The sequence below is a fragment of the Thunnus albacares genome, chromosome 13, assembly GCF_914725855.1.
Source record: "Thunnus albacares chromosome 13, fThuAlb1.1, whole genome shotgun sequence".
Classification (NCBI taxonomy): domain Eukaryota; kingdom Metazoa; phylum Chordata; class Actinopteri; order Scombriformes; family Scombridae; genus Thunnus; species Thunnus albacares.
Window position 1 is genome coordinate 15,647,370 of NC_058118.1, and position 18,662 is coordinate 15,666,031.

An 18,662-nucleotide genomic window follows, 5' to 3' on the forward strand; every position below is an offset into this window, starting at 1 on the left:
AAGAAGCCACAAAGACCAGGCAGTAAAGGGAGAGAGGAAACCTTTTTCATAATGTAAAAATTATGGTCAGCTAGGGTCCCGGAAAATCTCCCTCATTTTCAAAGCCCAATGTTGACAGGTATGCTACTAATGCTAAAGCACACATTTCTCCTGGAATGCAGATAGAAATAAAACAGTCATACCTATTCACAAAGTTATGTTTATTTTATCTTCTGGCCCTTAAAACTGTTATTTTTGGAAGTTATGTTTATCTTCTGATGCTACGGTGACTTCCTGTTTTTGCAGTTGGTTGCTTCTTATTGGATGGCGCTACAGATGTTTCCTAGCAACTGATTTTCACATTACTGAAGTGTAGCTATTATTTACTAAGAACTTAAGAAAGACTTAACACATGAACTTAGTGATGGATTTACAAACAGCTGGTGTAAACCAGTACAAGACTGATTTTGTCCTCATCAACAATATATACTGTACTATATTGTACTACTGTACTGTACCTAACTTTGCTGGTTTGGTAAGCTGATTCAAACCACATCCTTCTTTATAAAAGTGTTGGACAATAGTAACCTAACCAGCAGTTTGCATGAGGACTGAGCGTAAAACCAATGAGACACTTTTTATTTAGGGCACTACAGTTATTTGACAGGTCACATCAGAAACAACCTTATCCTAATCCTTAATTCAACTTTAGAAGAGAGTTAAGATGCAGAAAAATCAGTTTTTGCACATGTGCAGTACGACCGAGGCGAGACAGCACAGGCACCATGGAGGTGAAGATTGAAAGCGATCGAAATACAAACAAACTTCAAATCATGTAAAGCGATTAAGCATCTATATAAAAATACTCCTCTGTTATTGCATATTAATTCTCCAGAAAAAAGAAATGTATTGGACATAAATCCTTTCGTCTTTGCAGGGATTAAATCATTTTCCTTGGTGGCTGGAGGGCAGATTTGATTTAAACCACATACCGTCATGGCACGCATTCCCTCTCTCACACACACACACACCCATAGACATTCACGAAAACTGTCACACTAAAGAAATACATCACATGTTGAGGATAATTACAGAAATGTAGAACCAAATAAGCAGAAAACACAGGTAACACCAGTCCTGGGAGGAATTCCCTGTTTATCTGGCAGAGTGATAAACAGGGAGAGTGAATGTCAACTATGTGAGCAGAGATATGTCCGTATCATATCCTGTCCTTTTGCAGCTAAGACACAGACCACACAGGCCGACAAACACTGATTGATTAGACAGGGTTTCTGTCAACGTGTTTCCTCGTATCAGAGGAGAAAATCAAGTGAGAAAACAAACCTGAAGCACGACAGCCCAAACAAATGAAACAAATCGACACTCCTCTCTCAGCGCTACCGTGTTTGTAGTGGTTTGAGAGAGTAATGAAATGTTTTTTACTCGAACACACACACTTTCACCCACCCTCGTCGTATGCCGCTGACAGCGTCACCTCTGACCTCCCTGCAGCCTCTGGGGCCTCATTACCCACACTGCACCTCTCCTCCATGGACTATCATTGACAGTAATGTGACCCCGGTTGCCACATCGGAGACACTCCATCTCTTACTACATGTACACACACACAGACACACACACACACACATATACAGACACATACAAAACACACAAAAATAAACAATCCTGCAGTGCAGCAAATGTGACCCTGTCGCCAAGACATCTCCGTGGGTTGCACTTAACTACAGTCGCCATGACGCCTGTGCATGTCAGTCAAAAGGGACACACTCTGAGGATAAGAGATATGGACAGAGGTCAGAGTTGGACTCATTAATCATCTCCTCTGACTGTTGTATCACAGTCTCTTGGAACTTGAGTCCCAGAGAAAACAGAGAAAAATTTAACACCAAGGGGAAAAATTAAATTAATGTTCCTTTAATTATTAAATTTATTTTGATGTACCTTTTAATACAGTGCATATTTTTAATGAGAAAAACATTGTTTTTGTTCTGGTGAGGAGGTGATAAGCTTATGTGTCTTATCAAACAACAAATTCCACCAAACCAACACTTGAAAGCGCAAAGTGTTTGTGTTTTTTATATGAGCTTGCCTGAATATCCGTGTTTATGCACCTGAATATGCATGTGTTGTGTATGTGTACAGCCAAGACTGTGTGTGTGTGTGTGTGTGTGAGTGTGTGTTATAGTAGAAACAGTATATCATTACTTCTGGGTGGTTGAGGTTTGACATACTAGCTGGGAATCCTGTGGGAGACATTCCCAGAAGTCCAGTTTTATCCCAAAGCGGGAATGCAAACAATCCAACAGAATGGATACTGAATGCAGACTGGCTCCCCCCTCACACACACAAACACACTCACACTTTAAGGGTCATCTTACCTGCAGATCCGCTGGTCATCTTTGCCGCAGCCTGACATGAAAAAAAAAGGAGAAGAAATACACAGTGAGTACCAAAACAAAAGTAAGAAAATATACAAACACTTAGTGGACTCATATGAACACTTTCAAGCCCTGGAGAATGTAAACTCAATATCAGCCAAAGGTGATGACTCAGTTTCCCTGATACAAACTCTCCGTGTACAGCAGAAGCAGATACGCTGGGAAAATGACCCAATTTTCAAATCTGGTTCAATCAACAGAGACAGATTTCTTGAGCTACACTATCATATGAAAACCCATCATGCCCTAACAGCTTATTTGTTTGAATTTTAACCTGAGATTCATCTAAATTAAAAGAAAAATCACATTTGAGGGATATGTTGTTTAGTTGGCTGACATCCGCTGATGAATGAGACCGACTCGCCTTCAGGAAAACCACTTGAAATCATAATAAATGATGCAATTAAATTAGAGGAAATTGGCAACGATATTGTGGCCGCATATGTGTGTCTCTGTGCGTGTTTCTGTGTTCCTTTGAGAGTCTGAGAGCTGATTTGGGAAAGAGAGAAGGAGAAAAAGAGGATATGAATTTAATCAAAATAGATGATGATACCTGATGTGAGGTCAAGAGCAACGTGAGGCTTTATGTGTCCTTTTTTTTTCTAATTGTAAAATCCACCAACAACACATGACTGAAATATTCAATTGCTGGAATATTAACACAGGAAATGAAAGTTTGAAGAGAACATTACACACATACGCACTCCTTAAAAAGTCCCTAAATCCACAGGAATTGACAAACTACTTAATACAATCTGTCAAAGAAGCCCAGATTAATTTCCTTATCAGTGTGTGAAACATTAAGCCAACACAGACACTGTAACAAAACATCTTCAGAAGCTGGGATTTACCAAATGATGCACCTGCAGTTTTGCAGTTACACAGATGTGTCTGAATGATTCCTGTGTGTTTTCTTCAGCCCTGAGGTCATATACTGGAAATGACTAAACAAACAACCTGCCAATTCAAGTTTACAATAAAATACTAATATTTGAATTTCCTATGAAAGCAATGATTTACATTTTGCTTCACATCGGTAAGTTTAAGATCTTTTTTTTCAAAATAGCAAGAATGAACCATTAGTCATTCAAATGTATTAAGCATTAAGCTATAAGAATTGGTTTGAATTTATACTGTAGTAGTCAACTATTGGCAACTAGTGCTAAAATCAGAGGCTCAACAAAAAGTAACTATGAAATAGAAAACAAATTTCAAGTCTTCTGTGTAAATCAATAGTCTGCAGATAAACTCCCCAAGTAATCAGTTCCTGATGGCTTCATAGCTACATTATCTTACGCACATCTCATCTTCACATGCCAGTGAGAGTCTGGGGGTGCACAAAAATATCGCTGCAGTTTGGTTTCATACTTTAAGTTGGGTGAATTATCCAAAACTACTAACTCCTCCAAATTACAACCTCAAGTCATCCAGTCATTCCAAGTCTCCTCTCAAGTTCAATCTATGATCTGAGGTTCAATCTATGCTCTAAAGTGACTAATATATTGAATTTTCTTCAATAAAACTCTGGTCACATTCTGTCCACATCTATTACAAAAAAAAAATCAAGAAAACAATTACAAGTCATAAAAAAATGAACAAATACCTTTTATACAAAATGTGCTCTAAATTTAGAGAAAAGAAGAACACTGTGAATTTGAGTGAGTGTGTCCGTGTGTGTGTGTGTGTGTGTGTGTGTGTCCATGTCAGTTTGGACAGCTGTACTATATCAGTCACGGTTAGGGGAAAACAAACCCACTCCTTAGCATCAGTCTGATCCCACGGCCCCTGCTGCTCTCTCTACCTACACATCCATACACACTCACACACACTCACACATACACAACTAATAATTCTGACACTTCAGGATCAACTGAAAGGCATGTACCTCTTTGTGCAGAAGCCAACTCCTGTCTATAAGAAAGTGAGATATATCTGGTTGAAAAGTGTTTTACATTTCTAGGTTACATACAGTATAGCTGCTGTTTCAACAGCATTAAAATGACAACGTTTCAACATGTATATAGGACCTGCAGTATATTGAAATATGATCATTTAAAAGCTGTTGATATAATGGGAATCTCTAAAAGAAATATTACATTCTTAACTAAATTTGGTCCTGCAAATCATCAAAAAATGTTTCCTGGGAGTGCACAAAGTGTAGCAAAGACCCTGAGTTTTAGCGTTTTATCAAACTACTATTCACAAAGTCAAGAGCAAACTTATAATATTATATTGAAAAATCCAGTATTATTGTTTTAGAGGTCGACTTTAAAAGATGAATGTATTCTTGATAAATGATGGTAGGTCTCCCTTCACCTGCCTTGACAGTTCTACCTGTTGAGCAGTAAGGTATTTGTGGCAGTTGTTGCCGCAGTGCTGACAGAGAGAAAGATGACCTTGCATACTGCTGAATGGAGCAGAGCTCATCCTTTCACTTTCACCTTATTTACACAACAGCAGGGAACATGCCTACTGGACAGAGGCCCAGAGAGAGGGAGGAGGAGGATGATAAAGGAGGATGATAGAGGAGAGGGAGGAAAAGAGTAAACTGAGGTTTTCAAAATAAAAATAGAAAGAGTTATGGGTAAATATTCCCAATTTATGACAAGAAGATGTAAGAAGCACTGTGCAGAGATTAAAAAAAAGGGCATGAGAGGTCAACGTATTTACAAAGAAAGCGGCTATGACAATGTTCAGTGTCAAACATTTTGTTTCAGCACACAAAACAAAAATTCACTGACTGAAATTATACGACGCAAAACAGGTCGAAGCTTTGAGTTTTGTTGCAGAGATGTTATAAATTGAGTTTGCTAGACATTGAAACATCTCCTCAGACGGTTAACTGATCAATTTATATCAATCAGACAAGTCTCTGAAGCTGTCTGCAGGGTCAGCTGCAAAGTGTTAGATGTTGTTTAGCACCAAAACCGCTGTGCACGCTGTTTCTAAAGAGTGAGACATGAGCGAGGAAGACTGCAGGTTTGAACTAAATCTGTAATCTGATCAAGCCGAGGTAAATCACAGACACCATATCAGCTTCAGAGTGGTAACCTGATGATATAATCAGAAGGTAAACTCTAGGTCACAGTGGGTTTCTCGTGGGAGAGGATGCAGTAGACTGTAGTCTAGTTGCATTTGTGATTCAATAAAGAATTTGGGACAGAGAGTTAATTTTGTGGCGCAATTTCCTCCCTGTATCTGTCCAAATAACCTTCAATCAGCTTGTCATATGTGTAGTCAATGATTAGCAGGCAGTAATCGGAAACACTCACTGTGCTTACTCATTTTTGAATGTGACAATCATTGCAAAGTCAGTCCAAACATGTAACCACACAATTTGTTAACATAAAGCTCACTGTCAGTCGCTCCCAACACAGTCTGACTCACCCTTGCCCGTCGAGCATGGAGATGTGTAGGGGACGACAGGGACGAGCGTGTCAGCGGTCTGCTGCGGGTCAAAGGGCGCGAGCGGCGCCTGGTCAGTGGCTCAGGTTTGTCTGGAGATCTGGAGGGTCCCTGATCCTGACTCAGGGCTCGGCTCACCTTCCTGCACGTAGCTGGAGAACCCTGGAAGGACAGAGAAAAAGAAGTCAGATGGGGCACAGGAGGTGGCCTTCACTCTTGGCCTTTGAGACAGCAGTTGACAAAAACAACATGCGCCACTGAGTTGCCGTTCTGGAGCCTTCAATTGTATCACACGATCTTCCCCAGTTGTCATAAAATACAGATCTTTTTTTTTTCTTTTCTGAGCACTTGAAGGACTTCTCAGCTGTGTTGGCTTAAAAGTTGAGATTTCATCCTTGATCTTGGAAACTGTAATTGACAGAGACATTCTTATCACAAGGTCCATTCAGTAACTTTTAAGCCAACATGCACGAGAAATCCTTAAAGTGCTCAGAAAAAAAATGGAAATTTGCATTTTTCTCTGTCTGCTTAGGAAGGTCATGTGATACAATCAAAAGCTGCAGAACAGCTGCTGAGTTAACTTTGTGGTGAAGTTGTTCTTGTCAGCTTTAAAGCTAACGTTTGTTTCAAGTTAAGAGTAAGAGAAGTCAGCCAAAAGGCAAATACTTGCCTTAGATTTAAAATAAGATGTATTTCTTTAACACATCTGCTCTTTGATGGTGCCACATCCAGCATCAGTTTATAATCAATTCAATTGTTATACATTATTTGTAAAAATATCATCATGGCCAAGATGCTTGGTAGCCAATCATACCAGCATGTATTGTTACTGCTATAGGGTTTCTCAAAATGATGGCATATTCACAGATATATTCTTTTTCTTATCTCTGGCTTCACCAAAGACTGTATACATTTTTTAAATTTGTTTTGTCACATGATTTTTTTTTGTCTGCCATTGTAAAAAAACAGAGAACTATGAGAACATCACTCTCTTTCTGTTTAACCACAATACTGTCAAGAAGATTAACATACAATTTAAACTGCTGCCCGTTCTTCTCATTTATTGTCTTGTCTGCATAAATTAATTGCAGTAATGTCTCAAAATGAATGGGTTTTTTTATGCTAAACTTCAACACATACAGTATCTCCTTTAATATCAATCTCTGTGTAGCTCTGTCTCCTCTAGTCTCTTACCCCAGTCCCTGTCTTCATGTCACCGTCTCTTCAGCAGCTCTCTGTATCTCTGTTTGGTTTCTGTGGAGTATTTAGTGGAGCTGGTGTTGGTGTGGAGTGATTGAAGATATAAGACACTGCTGATGATGTGTCTGCCCTTCTCTCATTCAGAAAAATCCCCCCCGTTATCTAGTCCATCCTCGTTCCCTCTGTATCTCCGCTCACTGACAACACTGGAAAGTCCACCCCTGCTTGACCTCATGACTCAACTACTGTGGCCTACGCACTTTAGTTGTAAAGACCCGCTGCTGTGCTTCCCGCTCTCAGCGGCGAGCTGATAACATGGATGTGCGTGTATGTGTATGTGTGTGTGTGTGTGTGTGTATGACTGAAAGTGAAGGAGGAATGACATTTTTTTTTTTCCATAAACAGTACGCTGGTTTTTTTCCTCCCAAGTATCCAATCCACAAATGCATGTGTCCCTTCATCAGAACATACAAAGCCTTCCTGTGTAGAAAATTCCCTTCATGACCCCATAAAGCATTTCGATCATAGAGATGGTATGATGCTGTTACTAATTACAGTTAGATAACATCACCAAGGACACCGTGTCCCCAAAACAAGTACAGTTCAAAATGAAAGTCAGTGAATTTCCAATCTAAATTTACAATTTTGGCGTGACTGTATTTCCAAATTTGTCATTCATCAGAAAAGAAGACAAGAGTCTACAGACGTGCAGGCGGCTCTGTGAGGCTGTACTTAGGCACTGAGATGCTTTGAGCTAAATGCTATTGTAAACATGCTAACATGCTCGCTTACTGTGTATCTTGGTTTAGCATGTTAGCATGCTAACATTTACCTGCACTACACACGAAGTACAGCTGAAGCTGATAGGAATGTCATTAGTTTAGCAGGTAGTTTAGCTGTACCAAATTTCATCCATACTAAACCACAAATGTCAACCTTATGGTGGTACTAGAGGAAAGGTCGGGGGTCACCAATGTAAAGTGGATACATCCTCTGTGGAACATGAATGTCTGTTCACAGTTACATGTCAATCTATCCAATAGTTGTTGAGATATCTCACTGACTTGACAAAAAGTTCATTGTTAGAGCAGCAGAGTATGAAAAGAAAGTGCAATATTTTCTATGTCTTGAGGGTTTTTAAGAAGAAGGGTTAGGGGGTAAATTCAATTTTTAATTCAAACAAATATTACTTCATTATCACTCTGCCGTGCACCCAAACTTTGTCTATTGTTACTGCCCAAACACAAAATAATCAGTCATTCGTTACAGTTTTGGACTGTCAGTTAATCTTTATGACCCTATAAATATTTGACATTTTTAGGGTAAACAGGCTCTCTGCTCATCTCTTCTTCCACTATAAAGCAGGCAGAACTTAATTGATCTTAATTTTTTAAATAATTTTATTTTATTGATCATTATATAGTGTTGAATTGTGGATTTTACCTCAATGGGTTGCTGTGAAAATCCCACCCTCACTGCAAATGAAATTTCCCGTAGTGTTATATAAAAATAGTTGACAGAGAATGTGATACACGAAGCTAAAAATGTCTGTTTTACTGCTGTTTTCCTGGCTTGCCAGACAGTTTGATTAAGATTAGCTTGATTAAATACAGCCTTTTTATAAGAATTCTTAAAGTTCTGTGCTGTTGGTTTAAGAGCTATTTGAGGTTACCAGATTTGCACTTGGTGAGCGTAATGAGGCAGCTGGAATGCCCTGTGAGAGGAAAGCAGAGGAGCACAGTACAGGAGCCATCCACCAACTGTGTTCTTCTTCCAGAAATGATGTTAAATGAACCAATAAAATAACAGTAAACTGGTATGACCTCAGCACTTACTATCTGTGGTTTTCTGGGGGATTAATGCTGCCTCCAGCTGGATGCCAGACGAGTCACAACCCACCTGATTTATAAAAAGGCTTTAATGGTGGAAAACAACAGGCTTGGAAACCATTCAAACTATTATTCCTAATTAATCTACCCCATATTAAACAGAGGGAAAGACTGCAAGCCTGGCAACCCGCAAACCCAGAGTAGGGATGCTGTCTAACATGATCACTTAATGGTAGGTTTTGCTTGTGTGTGTGTGTGTGTGTGTGTGTGTGCGTGCGTGTGTTGCCACAAATGGTATGATGTAAAATATTGCTAAAGTTATGAGCTTTGTCTTAAAAAAAAGGAGCAATATATTACTGAAAGTAACAAGAATTTTGTACAATTTCACTGCAGTCTAATCAAAACAACATGCCATCCATTTTTAATTTTACTTCACAGTCGATGCAATCCATTTATGAGATCTATAGTAAATACTGAAGGTACCCTCTTCTAAGGTTATTATTTATGACAAAGCAAGTTCTCCACTCAAAAAATAGTAATACTTTTGTGTCCTTAATTTGAATTCATTAAAGAAAAGATCTACAAGTGTGTAAGTCAATATCTGAACTGAGTGTGGATTGAAAATAAGATACAAAGTTGTAATATCATATTTTCACACATTTAAATCTACTTCTCACATGTATCACTGTGTCCTCTCATTTCTCCTCTTGAAGTATGACAACAGGACAATTAGTGAACTTTGTAATGTCAGTCAGGGAAGACAATTAAAATCTTTGTGGTTTTCCCAATTTTTGGTGATAAAAAGAATATAATTTTCATATTAAAGACGTTGTTTTATAAAGCTATTATTTCCCATTGAGGTATGGTTTATCACATTTAAGTAATTATTAGCAACTATTTGTATTGATTAGTTAGAAATTTGATGCATCTCTTGTCTTGAACTGAATCTCTCTTCAGGCTCCATTCAAAACAGTCAATTTGATATTGTCTTCTTTTCAGCGAATGATTCATACTTTGAAGAACATTACGTGGAACATCTGCATAAAATTACATCCTGAATAAGTCTGAAATTCTATATTCAGCAAGCGGTATGGTCTTTTTATATTTTGTTCATTTAGGTGGTTTTTTTCATGTCCTTTAGTCCTAGTAAAGCGCTTTAGGTCAATCCAGTTTAAGGCACCATGAAATACATCAGACTTGACTTGATTTAACTGTCCCTGACTTACCATCGTGCTCTGTTGCTCCTGGTCAGCTTTGGTCACGTCTGAGTGAGAGGGGTTAGCGCTTTGGACTTCCTGGATCTCGTCTTGGAGCTGATCCAACTTTTTCATCAGCAGGGTCATGGAGTCACACGCAGCAGCCTGAACATACGGGTCAAAAGATACACATGCAGGTAAATATGGCTCAAGGGCAAACTCTGGGGTTAACCTTGCACTCAGGCCTTTCATTTATGCTGGTCTCAGAGAAGTCTGCTGAACCTAACCCCACACACATACACCTCTTCCTCATCCACCTTCATTGCCTCCAGGCTCTTTGCTGATGAACAGCTTTTTCAGCCTGGCCAGGGGAACACAGTGTACCCCCACACTATGGAGCAGGTGACACCTTCTCAATGAGATTATTGTAAAGCAGCAAAGACAGAAGCCTTTCATAGAAGAGAAAAACTAAGGCCAAAGATAAAGATAGCTGCCAGTGAAGAATAAGCTGCATTTACAACATATAAAAACAGCAATGTACGTTATGTAAATGTGTTGTCCATTTCATAAAGCTCAGTTATGCACATACTTAAACCCCTCGCTTTCCCTCTCTTTCCCTCTCCACCCATTGGTCATGGACTCTGACTGAGACACTTGTTCGCTGGCCCTTCCAGGAAATGAACAAACTGCTTTGTTTCTTGGCTCCGCTGCCAATCCCAGAGTCCCAGAGGCTGATAGCAGCACATAGGGCCCCTTTGAGGAGCTTGAAGTCCAAAAACAGCCCCCTCACTCACACACATGCATGCATACACACATGCTTGTGCCTCACCCACTCAACCCACCCGCTCACGCACACAAACACACCCTTCTGTCCACTCCCATTCCTAAACCCATCATGTTGACCAGTTTAAAAAATATCTGCAGTAACGGCTTGGCAGTAAAGCCATTTCCTGTGTGTTATGGCCCCCACATCTCCAGATTCCTACACACAGGGACACAGAGGGCTGTCTATGTGCAACCAGGGTGCTATTTTTACCCTCACTATGGGGGACAGACGCGGGGCGAGGGTAGAGCACTGGGAGTGGAAGGCTTTTCAGTGGCATGAGTGACTGAAAACATGAACATACGCGCACACGCGCACACAGAGTGGCCCAGAGTGGAAATGTGCTAATGTGAACGCAAATGCACACCATACACATACACGCAGACACACTCACTTTCACAGCAGAGTGCTCTCAAAGTTCATGAAATATTAATAGGCGTCCCTCTAACTATTTACAGAGGATGAAGCTTTTAATGCATCACGGTATGTCTGCTACAAGACCCCATTTCATTATTTGAACTGTCTTGGGAAGGCTAAGACACCTATTACTGTCTCAATATGAATAGCTAAAGAAGTGCATACTTGGATCTATACAGTATGTATGCTCTGCTTCTTTGAGGTGAAAGGTATTTGAAGTGCATGTAACAGTATTATGTTGTCACTGCAGCTAAATAAATACATGGACAACTGCTTCTAGGATCACAACAATCTACTGGATTTAAACCTGTAAATCTCCATTGGTGTTGTCTATTCTGATGCAGCGGACGTATGCTATAATTTGAAATTTGATATAGTAAGCAGCAGTTTCTTCACTTCTGATCCCGTTCCTGCTATTAAGTTTAGTACACCAGTTTAAATTACAGTAATTCATAAAGTGAAGTGACTAACTGGTAAATCTTTACGTTCAAGTCTCACCTCAATTTTTAAAACAGATCTTTATTGTCTACTCAAGAAAGAAAAAAAATAAAATTTCAACTTGGGCAGACAAACTCTGCTCGGTTGGAACATGACATAATGTGCCATAGACCAGTGATCAACGCACCTACAGAACTGGGAAATAATAATAGAAAAACTGTCTTGAGACCAAACTCAAGACTCATTCCACTTTAACATTTTAAAGTGCATTTTGATAGCTTGTTTTTTACTTTAATTTCCTCAAATTATTTCATTTGGCAAAGTTGTTACCCATATTACGGAGTGTGACGAAACTGCCTGAGCCAAGATATTCCAAGAATGTAGAACCACAATGGGGCCTCTTTGACTCAACAGGTATTCAAATGAGCGTTGGCCTGTCAATAAGTGACTTTAAAAGTTACTTGGTCAAACGCTGAGAACGCCATCACAAAAGGAGCACGGGGAGAAGAAATCCTTTCATTTCTGGCCAACGGTGGAGAACAGTGTGCAGTGTGCCAGAGGACTGTTATGGGAACGTGCCTGTGACTGAGGGCCGCTCTGACAGGTGTGAGAACGCGGTCAGGGGCACGTTCACACTAATGGACGTCTACTGGCACAGAAGCATGCTGGGAGCTGGAGATGCCAGCACGGGCCAGGGGAAAAATGAGAAGAATTTATGATTGAAGGTATACCTGCCAAACTAATCCTTTTTCGGATTCCCCTTTTTTAAACACATAAACACACTGTTTTCATTTTTTCCAAAAACTCAAATACCAAAGAATTTAAATGATTGTGAACGCATTTATCGCCGGTAGAATACGTAGAAAAGCAGATAGTATGGGGACTCTAGATTTCAGCTTTTGCATTTTTATCTGACTAACAGACATTTTCGCCTTTATTGATAGTCGGCAGTAGAGACAGACAGGACACGTGGAGAAAAAAGGAGAGGAGGACGACATGCTACAGTTGGAATCAAACCTTGCTACTACTGTACAGTACATGCACGCATTTTTGCATCTATGCATCTTTGACCACCAGGATGCTCTAATAGGCAAAATATCCATGTTTGGTTAGTTTAACAAAGTTGTATGAACTGTGATCTAGTGTACAAAGAGCTATCGTGACCCCTGGCCTGAACCCATACAGGAATGGGTCTGCACACAGCTACTCTACTGAAACATACTTTACATGTTCCTAGATGGTACTGAAGCATTCAGAAATTCACAAGAATTCACATTTACAATATATAAAATCTTTTAAAAACACCCAAGAACCTCAATTGAAAAAAAATACTTCAAGCAACTAAAGGACAATCAGCATTTACTGTGAGAACAATTTGACATTGCTGCCCTCTAGTGGTGCAAGTAGGTTTTACTGTTAAAAAAATAGGCCTTTCTCATAGGAGACATTTTGACATATAGTGGGAAAAGCACAGGTGTAAATAATAACATCAGTTACACTGGCTCACTGTCAAACTGTCATATCTGGGACACTTGAATAAAACTGAGCCATCTTTAATGTTATTAGTAGTTCATGTGCTTCCAGTCAAATGTTTGTTGTGAAGAAGATCTATTTGCAGTGTAGTGTAACACAGGCATGCAGCTACTGAACTGCTTTCTTCTACACAGTGAATAAGGCTGGAGAAACCTGTGTCTCTGGCCTTGTTATCGCTCTACTCCTGTCTTGTTTTTCTTACCTGTTTTCCATTGTTCTGTGGTGTATCCTCTTCCTCCTGGCTACCTGTGAACTCAGGTTTGCCCCTGTTGGTGGGCTTTTGCCAGCCAGAAGTGCTGTTAGGCTGGGCATCCTGTCTCTTCCTCAAGCACTTCCTGTTCCTGCTCAAGTTTCTACGGCGACGACTGACCAGGAATTCCTTATATTGTAAGGCCTCCGAAAAATCGTCGTCGTCTTCCTCATCGTCGTCACCCTCTCCCGCTTCGTTGGTGGATGAAGAAGACTCCCCGCCGTCAGAGCTCTCAATGGGGAAGATCACCTGGTTGTCAGCACTACAGTCATGATCACAGAATACAATGGCGCTCGGCTTGTGCTTTATTATTCTTAGCAGATCCAGTGAACAGTCCTCTGGTGCACTCACAGATGGTGACAGATGGTTACCACAACTGTTATCCAGGCCTGGTGAAAAGGCAGAAAGAAATTCCTCAGGAGAGGAGGCCTCTGAGGGGCTTCCTTCTTTCTGCTGAGGTAACGTAGCTTCACAATGTTTCAATTTTTCTGCCTCCATCTGAGAGTTAATATGAACAGCTGCTCTACAATCCAGGCTTGACACCTCCCTATCTCCACCTGTTCCAGGAGCCGTGTCTGAACTGCAGCTGCAATCACAGTGTCCATTCTGCTTTGAGTCAGGCTTAGTTAGATCACAGGGGGAGCTGTTGGCCATCTGCAGCTCCTTCCCTGTAAAGCTTTGAACATGACTGGCCATGGAATCCGGAGTACAGTGTAGCAGAGGAGCAGGTTCAGACATGGTTTTCAGTTTGTTGTTGGAGGTTTGAGTCAGAAGGGGAACTTGACCTTGGAGGTCACCCACAGCCTCGGGGTAAGTATGCCTGTAAGGCTGCTGCTGAACAGGCAAGGTAGCTACTGGACCCTCATGCATCACCAGGGAACCAGTCCTCATCTGTTAAGTCTTTTCTAGTTTGGAAAGCACAGTGCTGGCTCATTTAAACAGAGCCTGATGAATTGACAGTTCAGGTAAAGCCACTAAAATGAAGCTGCAACTGGATATTTACAGCTGGGCTCACATTTGAATGTCCTGGCACATTTCTTTGATACCTGCTGAAGAGAGAAGGAGAGAAAAACATTTTGGGCAAATTCATTCATGTTTACACATGTGCACACTATAAAGAATATGCATGCATAATACAGTATCATATATCTCTGTAAATGAATATATCTGTCTAGATTCAAGTCTGGATTTGCTTATGGACTTAAGCGTAATGTTTAAGACTGATGATACTGCTGCTGAGACAGGTCCATTCTCTCAAGGACAATCAGTCATTTTTCTCTCTAAACATGTAATAGTTTAAAATTTTAATTCAGGATTTAAATTCTACTGGTAACACTTCCAAAATACTATAAGCTTTAAGATTTTAAAAAAAGATGCCAAATGTGATGACATCATTTTAAATAGCAGAAAACATCCAAATGTGTGGATATGTGGAACCCTACAGCGCACCACTCTGGAGCTGTCAGATTTTTTTTTTTGTGACAAATGTATTTTGCTCAAACACTTGTTTTTTCCTGGTGGATATTTTTGGCTGCAGCCAACACACCCTTTCCTTGCCTGCCATGTTTTCTTTGTCTTTTAAACATGCAGTGGTGGGTCCTTTAAAAAAAATTGGTTAGAATACTGAAAATTCTATTATAAACAAAGCCAGTGTATATATGTAAATACACAAATCCTTTCCAACAAGAGTTTCATTCATCACTACACACTTGCAGACAAAGAGCTATTTGTTCCCACTTTTGTGTGGGCAATGTGTCAACTGCTCTATGAAAAAAAACACTACAGTACAGTATCTTAATAACTTTGGAATTAATCCCAGTAAATTCTCAATAATTAGCATAGAGAAGCATTTGTAACTTTGACCTGTTTCGTGAGTAAAACGTTTTAGTAACTAAAGGATGCTCTAAAGAAAAGCAGTAAGATTTCAACATACCAGATGTTTTTGTACAGAAGTTGTGTCATCCAAGAACACATCCGACGGCAGTCTGAGAAGTATCCAGCAAAGGCAACTCGGTGCTTATACTGTACGCTGCATGACGCCGATAATACAGAAAGAGTGAGTTTACTTCTGAAAAGACATGAAATGCTGTGAGGGGAGGAGAGAAGAAGAAAGGGCTGAGGAATGCTTTTTTTCCCTCCTACATTACCTCAGCAAGAAGACAGGGAGCTCCACAGGCAGGTGTTTGAGCTATTTGTACAAGTGTGTAAGTGTATGTGCATGTGTGTGTGTGTGTGTGTGTGTGTGTAGAAAGAGATCAAGTATGTGTGGAGTGTGCATGTGAATGCAAGCACGTCCAAGGGAGAAAAAAAAAAAATCATGCAGAAATAGCAAAGGAAATAAAAAGTTATTTTGCAGAAATGATCAAACTGATTAAATAGCTGCACGTACAGTCAGATGTACGTGCAGACTTTGATTAAAGGGCTTGGGGTCTGTGGCGCTCCTTTCTCCCTCCCCATTCCTCCTTTTCACTCACTGCTGTATAATATGGCCCAAGGCAAAGGATTTTTCACCTGAAAAGTACATTCCTCGACAACACATGAGGTAATGCTTTAAACATGTTCTTATCCTCTCCAAATCTCTCAGTTCATATTCTTTTTGTAACTAAAGCAAAGCCGCTGTGAGCCTTAATCAACAAGGAAGGACTTATGGTCCTTACAAAACTGTCGATGGACTGTGGAATTCCACACATTTGCCAGCAAACATTGAATTTCATGTTTTGGGAGGGAATGTCTTTGGTCAGGAGGGAAGACCTTGAGGATGTGATTTTGCCTGTTGAGGCCTGTTTGTCCCTCCAGGTCTTGGGGAGAAAAGATCTGGTCAAGGTGGAGGCTTCTCTTTGGAGTCAAGAGTGAAGTTGTGCTGATTATGCTTTCTGTTTCAACACCCACAGACACAGTAAAACTTGTTTTTTTGAGTGTTATTTAACTATCCAGAAAGCTTCAGAAGTGTAAAGATACTGGCTGTGATTCATCCAAATACAAATCAAAGGAGATCAACTCTTTTTTTGCAGAGGTCTAAGTAGTTTTTTTTTAAAACTCAGCAAAATTACATCTGTCCAAAAATATATATATTTTAGCATTTACCTTGTTGTGAACTGTTATCTTCTGCTTGGAGATGGACAGCTGATCATTTTCCCAATTAGGTCTGTGTTTTATCAAGTTTCTCAAATGTAAAAACCACAAACCAGATTAAGTTGTGTGTATTAGGGTGAAGTGACCCTTTATAATGCCTTTCCTCCCCAAAATATGACATACTATTAAAAATATCGTACAGAATTATACTAGTTGAACTGTCATAAGGTTAATAAAACACACTCATTCACAAGAATCGAACCGATACTTATGAATGAACTAAATTTTTATAAAAGTTGCCTGAGGGAACTCGATAACCCCGACCTGCCCCAGATGTTACACAGTGCGACATTGCGGCTGTGATGATGGATGCACATTAATTTAACTCAAACATGCATTTAAATACAAGCTACGCCAACCTGCTGAGACTCGCTCCTCCATATATAACATTCCTGTCATGGAGAGGTGTTGTTACCTGGGTCAGGTTGAAGAAAAGCGGGGCAAAGAAAAAGAAAAAAAAGGTGAGACAAAGACACAATATAACAACATGGGAAAAGAAAGAGGAATATATTAATGACCTATTACAGTGTCTTTTTTTTAAACTCCACAGTCAAGAGGGAGTACCACTGAGAGAAAAGCACATGAAATGTATATATAGACTAGCTGCAGATATACTTCAACACTATGTAAGCTGTATTATCTTGACAGTGTGTACTGTACAGTAGATAATATGTGAAATATGAAAGACAGCAAAACCTAATTTTGACAACAAACATTCACATGCATATAGAATCAGATAAGCAAAGAAAAATGCCCTTTCCAACCTGAATTACAGCAAACATGGTATTAAAATTCTGCACTGTCTCATCTGGTGGTGAAGGAAATATTCAATGACTGAACCAGATGTTTGTATATGAGCCTGAATTGATTATTTCCAACATCATTGTTTTGTTTTTTTAACTACAGAATGTTGATAAGAAGGTGATCATAGAATAAGATCATCTAATTGGAACTCCTTAACAAAAAGCAACAAATTTAGGAAGAAGACTAAAATATATGCTACTAACAATCACAAGATGAGCCTAACCAAAACCCACAAGCCAGCTCGCACCATCTTGATTGTTCCGGCATGACACCGTGGTGACATTGTGATATTTAGTTTTTGTTGCATGGGATTAACTGTCTCACATTCCTTGGTGGTATCAGACTGTTTAAGTGTAAACACCTACATATCTGCTGCAACACAGAATAGATGCAATCCTTCCTCTACTGTCCTTACATATGGTTATCCTCTTAGGGGGCCCCAGGGAGCTGCTGGGTTCCTATAAACTCCCTTGCTGCCCCCGGCTTTCTCCCAACAACACAAATGTCTTGTCCACAGCTGTCCTGTGCTGTATTTTTTTTGAGATAAGCACAAATCCTTACTTATACCTGGACAAAACAACATAGGTCGTGCAAGATTAACTCTATAGGTCATCCTTTGTGGACTGCTGGAGGAGACAAATTCAATAATTAAGATGTTGAACAGAACAATTGGGGTCCTTTGTGCCTGCTGCAGTGAAGCTTTTCAGTGACGTTAAGTGCTTTATGATTATTTATTACTGCTGCCTGTTAGGCTGTTAGGTCTTTTTTTACTCTTTGTTTGCTCTGTGGAGTTTTTATTGCCTTGTTTTTGGTCAAACACATTAGTCATCCATGTGTCCGGTGCTGCTTGTCTTTGTTTTATGTTTTTTTTTCCTCTTGTATGTGTTGGCTCTATCTATCTATCTATCTATCTATCTATCTATCTATCTATCTATCTATCTATCTATCTATCTATCTATCTATCTATCAATATGAAGCTGATAGCTCCACGGTATCCAGCTACTGTGTGTCCCTTCAACATTACTGCACAGCAGAATACTGCTACTAAAAGTGTTATATAAAACTAGTAGCCTACATTATGATATAACACTCTGTTAAAATGCATTCACGAACAGTCTGTCGTTATCAGTCACAGGGCTGCTGTTTATGTTGCCACTTACCGATGGAAAGCACCTTTTCTCCATTATTGTCCAGCTC

The 18,662-nt window shown here is 39.8% G+C and overlaps 1 protein-coding gene across 2 annotated transcripts; it reads right to left on the reverse strand.

The window, feature by feature from the left end:
* Nucleotides 1-566: 566 nt before the first annotated feature.
* On the reverse strand, nt 567-18,632 carry LOC122994904. Of its 2 annotated transcripts, XM_044369671.1 has the most exons (6): nt 15,463-18,632; nt 13,482-14,575; nt 10,099-10,233; nt 5,826-6,005; nt 2,379-2,409; nt 567-1,768 (listed from the first exon to the last, which is right to left on the reverse strand). In XM_044369671.1, exons 2-6 carry the CDS (start codon nt 14,418-14,420, stop codon nt 1,749-1,751), a joined length of 1,305 nt encoding a protein of 434 aa, XP_044225606.1. In that variant the 5' UTR covers nt 14,421-14,575; nt 15,463-18,632; the 3' UTR covers nt 567-1,748. The 2 variants fall into 2 exon arrangements, with proteins under 2 accessions (XP_044225606.1, XP_044225607.1); XM_044369672.1 differs by lacking the exons at nt 567-1,768; nt 2,379-2,409 and adding an exon at nt 7,038-7,097 and having other exon boundaries at nt 5,918-6,005.
* Between the last annotated feature and the right edge of the window lie 30 nt (nt 18,633-18,662).

What these genes read in the sequence shown, in the direction of transcription:
- LOC122994904 (XM_044369671.1), bottom strand. Translation starts at nt 14,420, where the DNA reads ATGAGGACTGGTTCCCTGGTGATGCATGAGGGTCCAGTAGCTACCTTG. An exon ending in AGGAGCAACAGAGCACGATG is followed by an intron (nt 6,006 to 10,098) that starts GTAAGTCAGGGA and finishes CTGTCCTTCCAG; the next exon opens with GGTTCTCCAGCTACGTGCAG. An exon ending in GATGACCAGCGGATCTGCAG is followed by an intron (nt 1,769 to 2,378) that starts GTAAGATGACCC and finishes TCTTATCCTCAG; the next exon opens with AGTGTGTCCCTTTTGACTGA.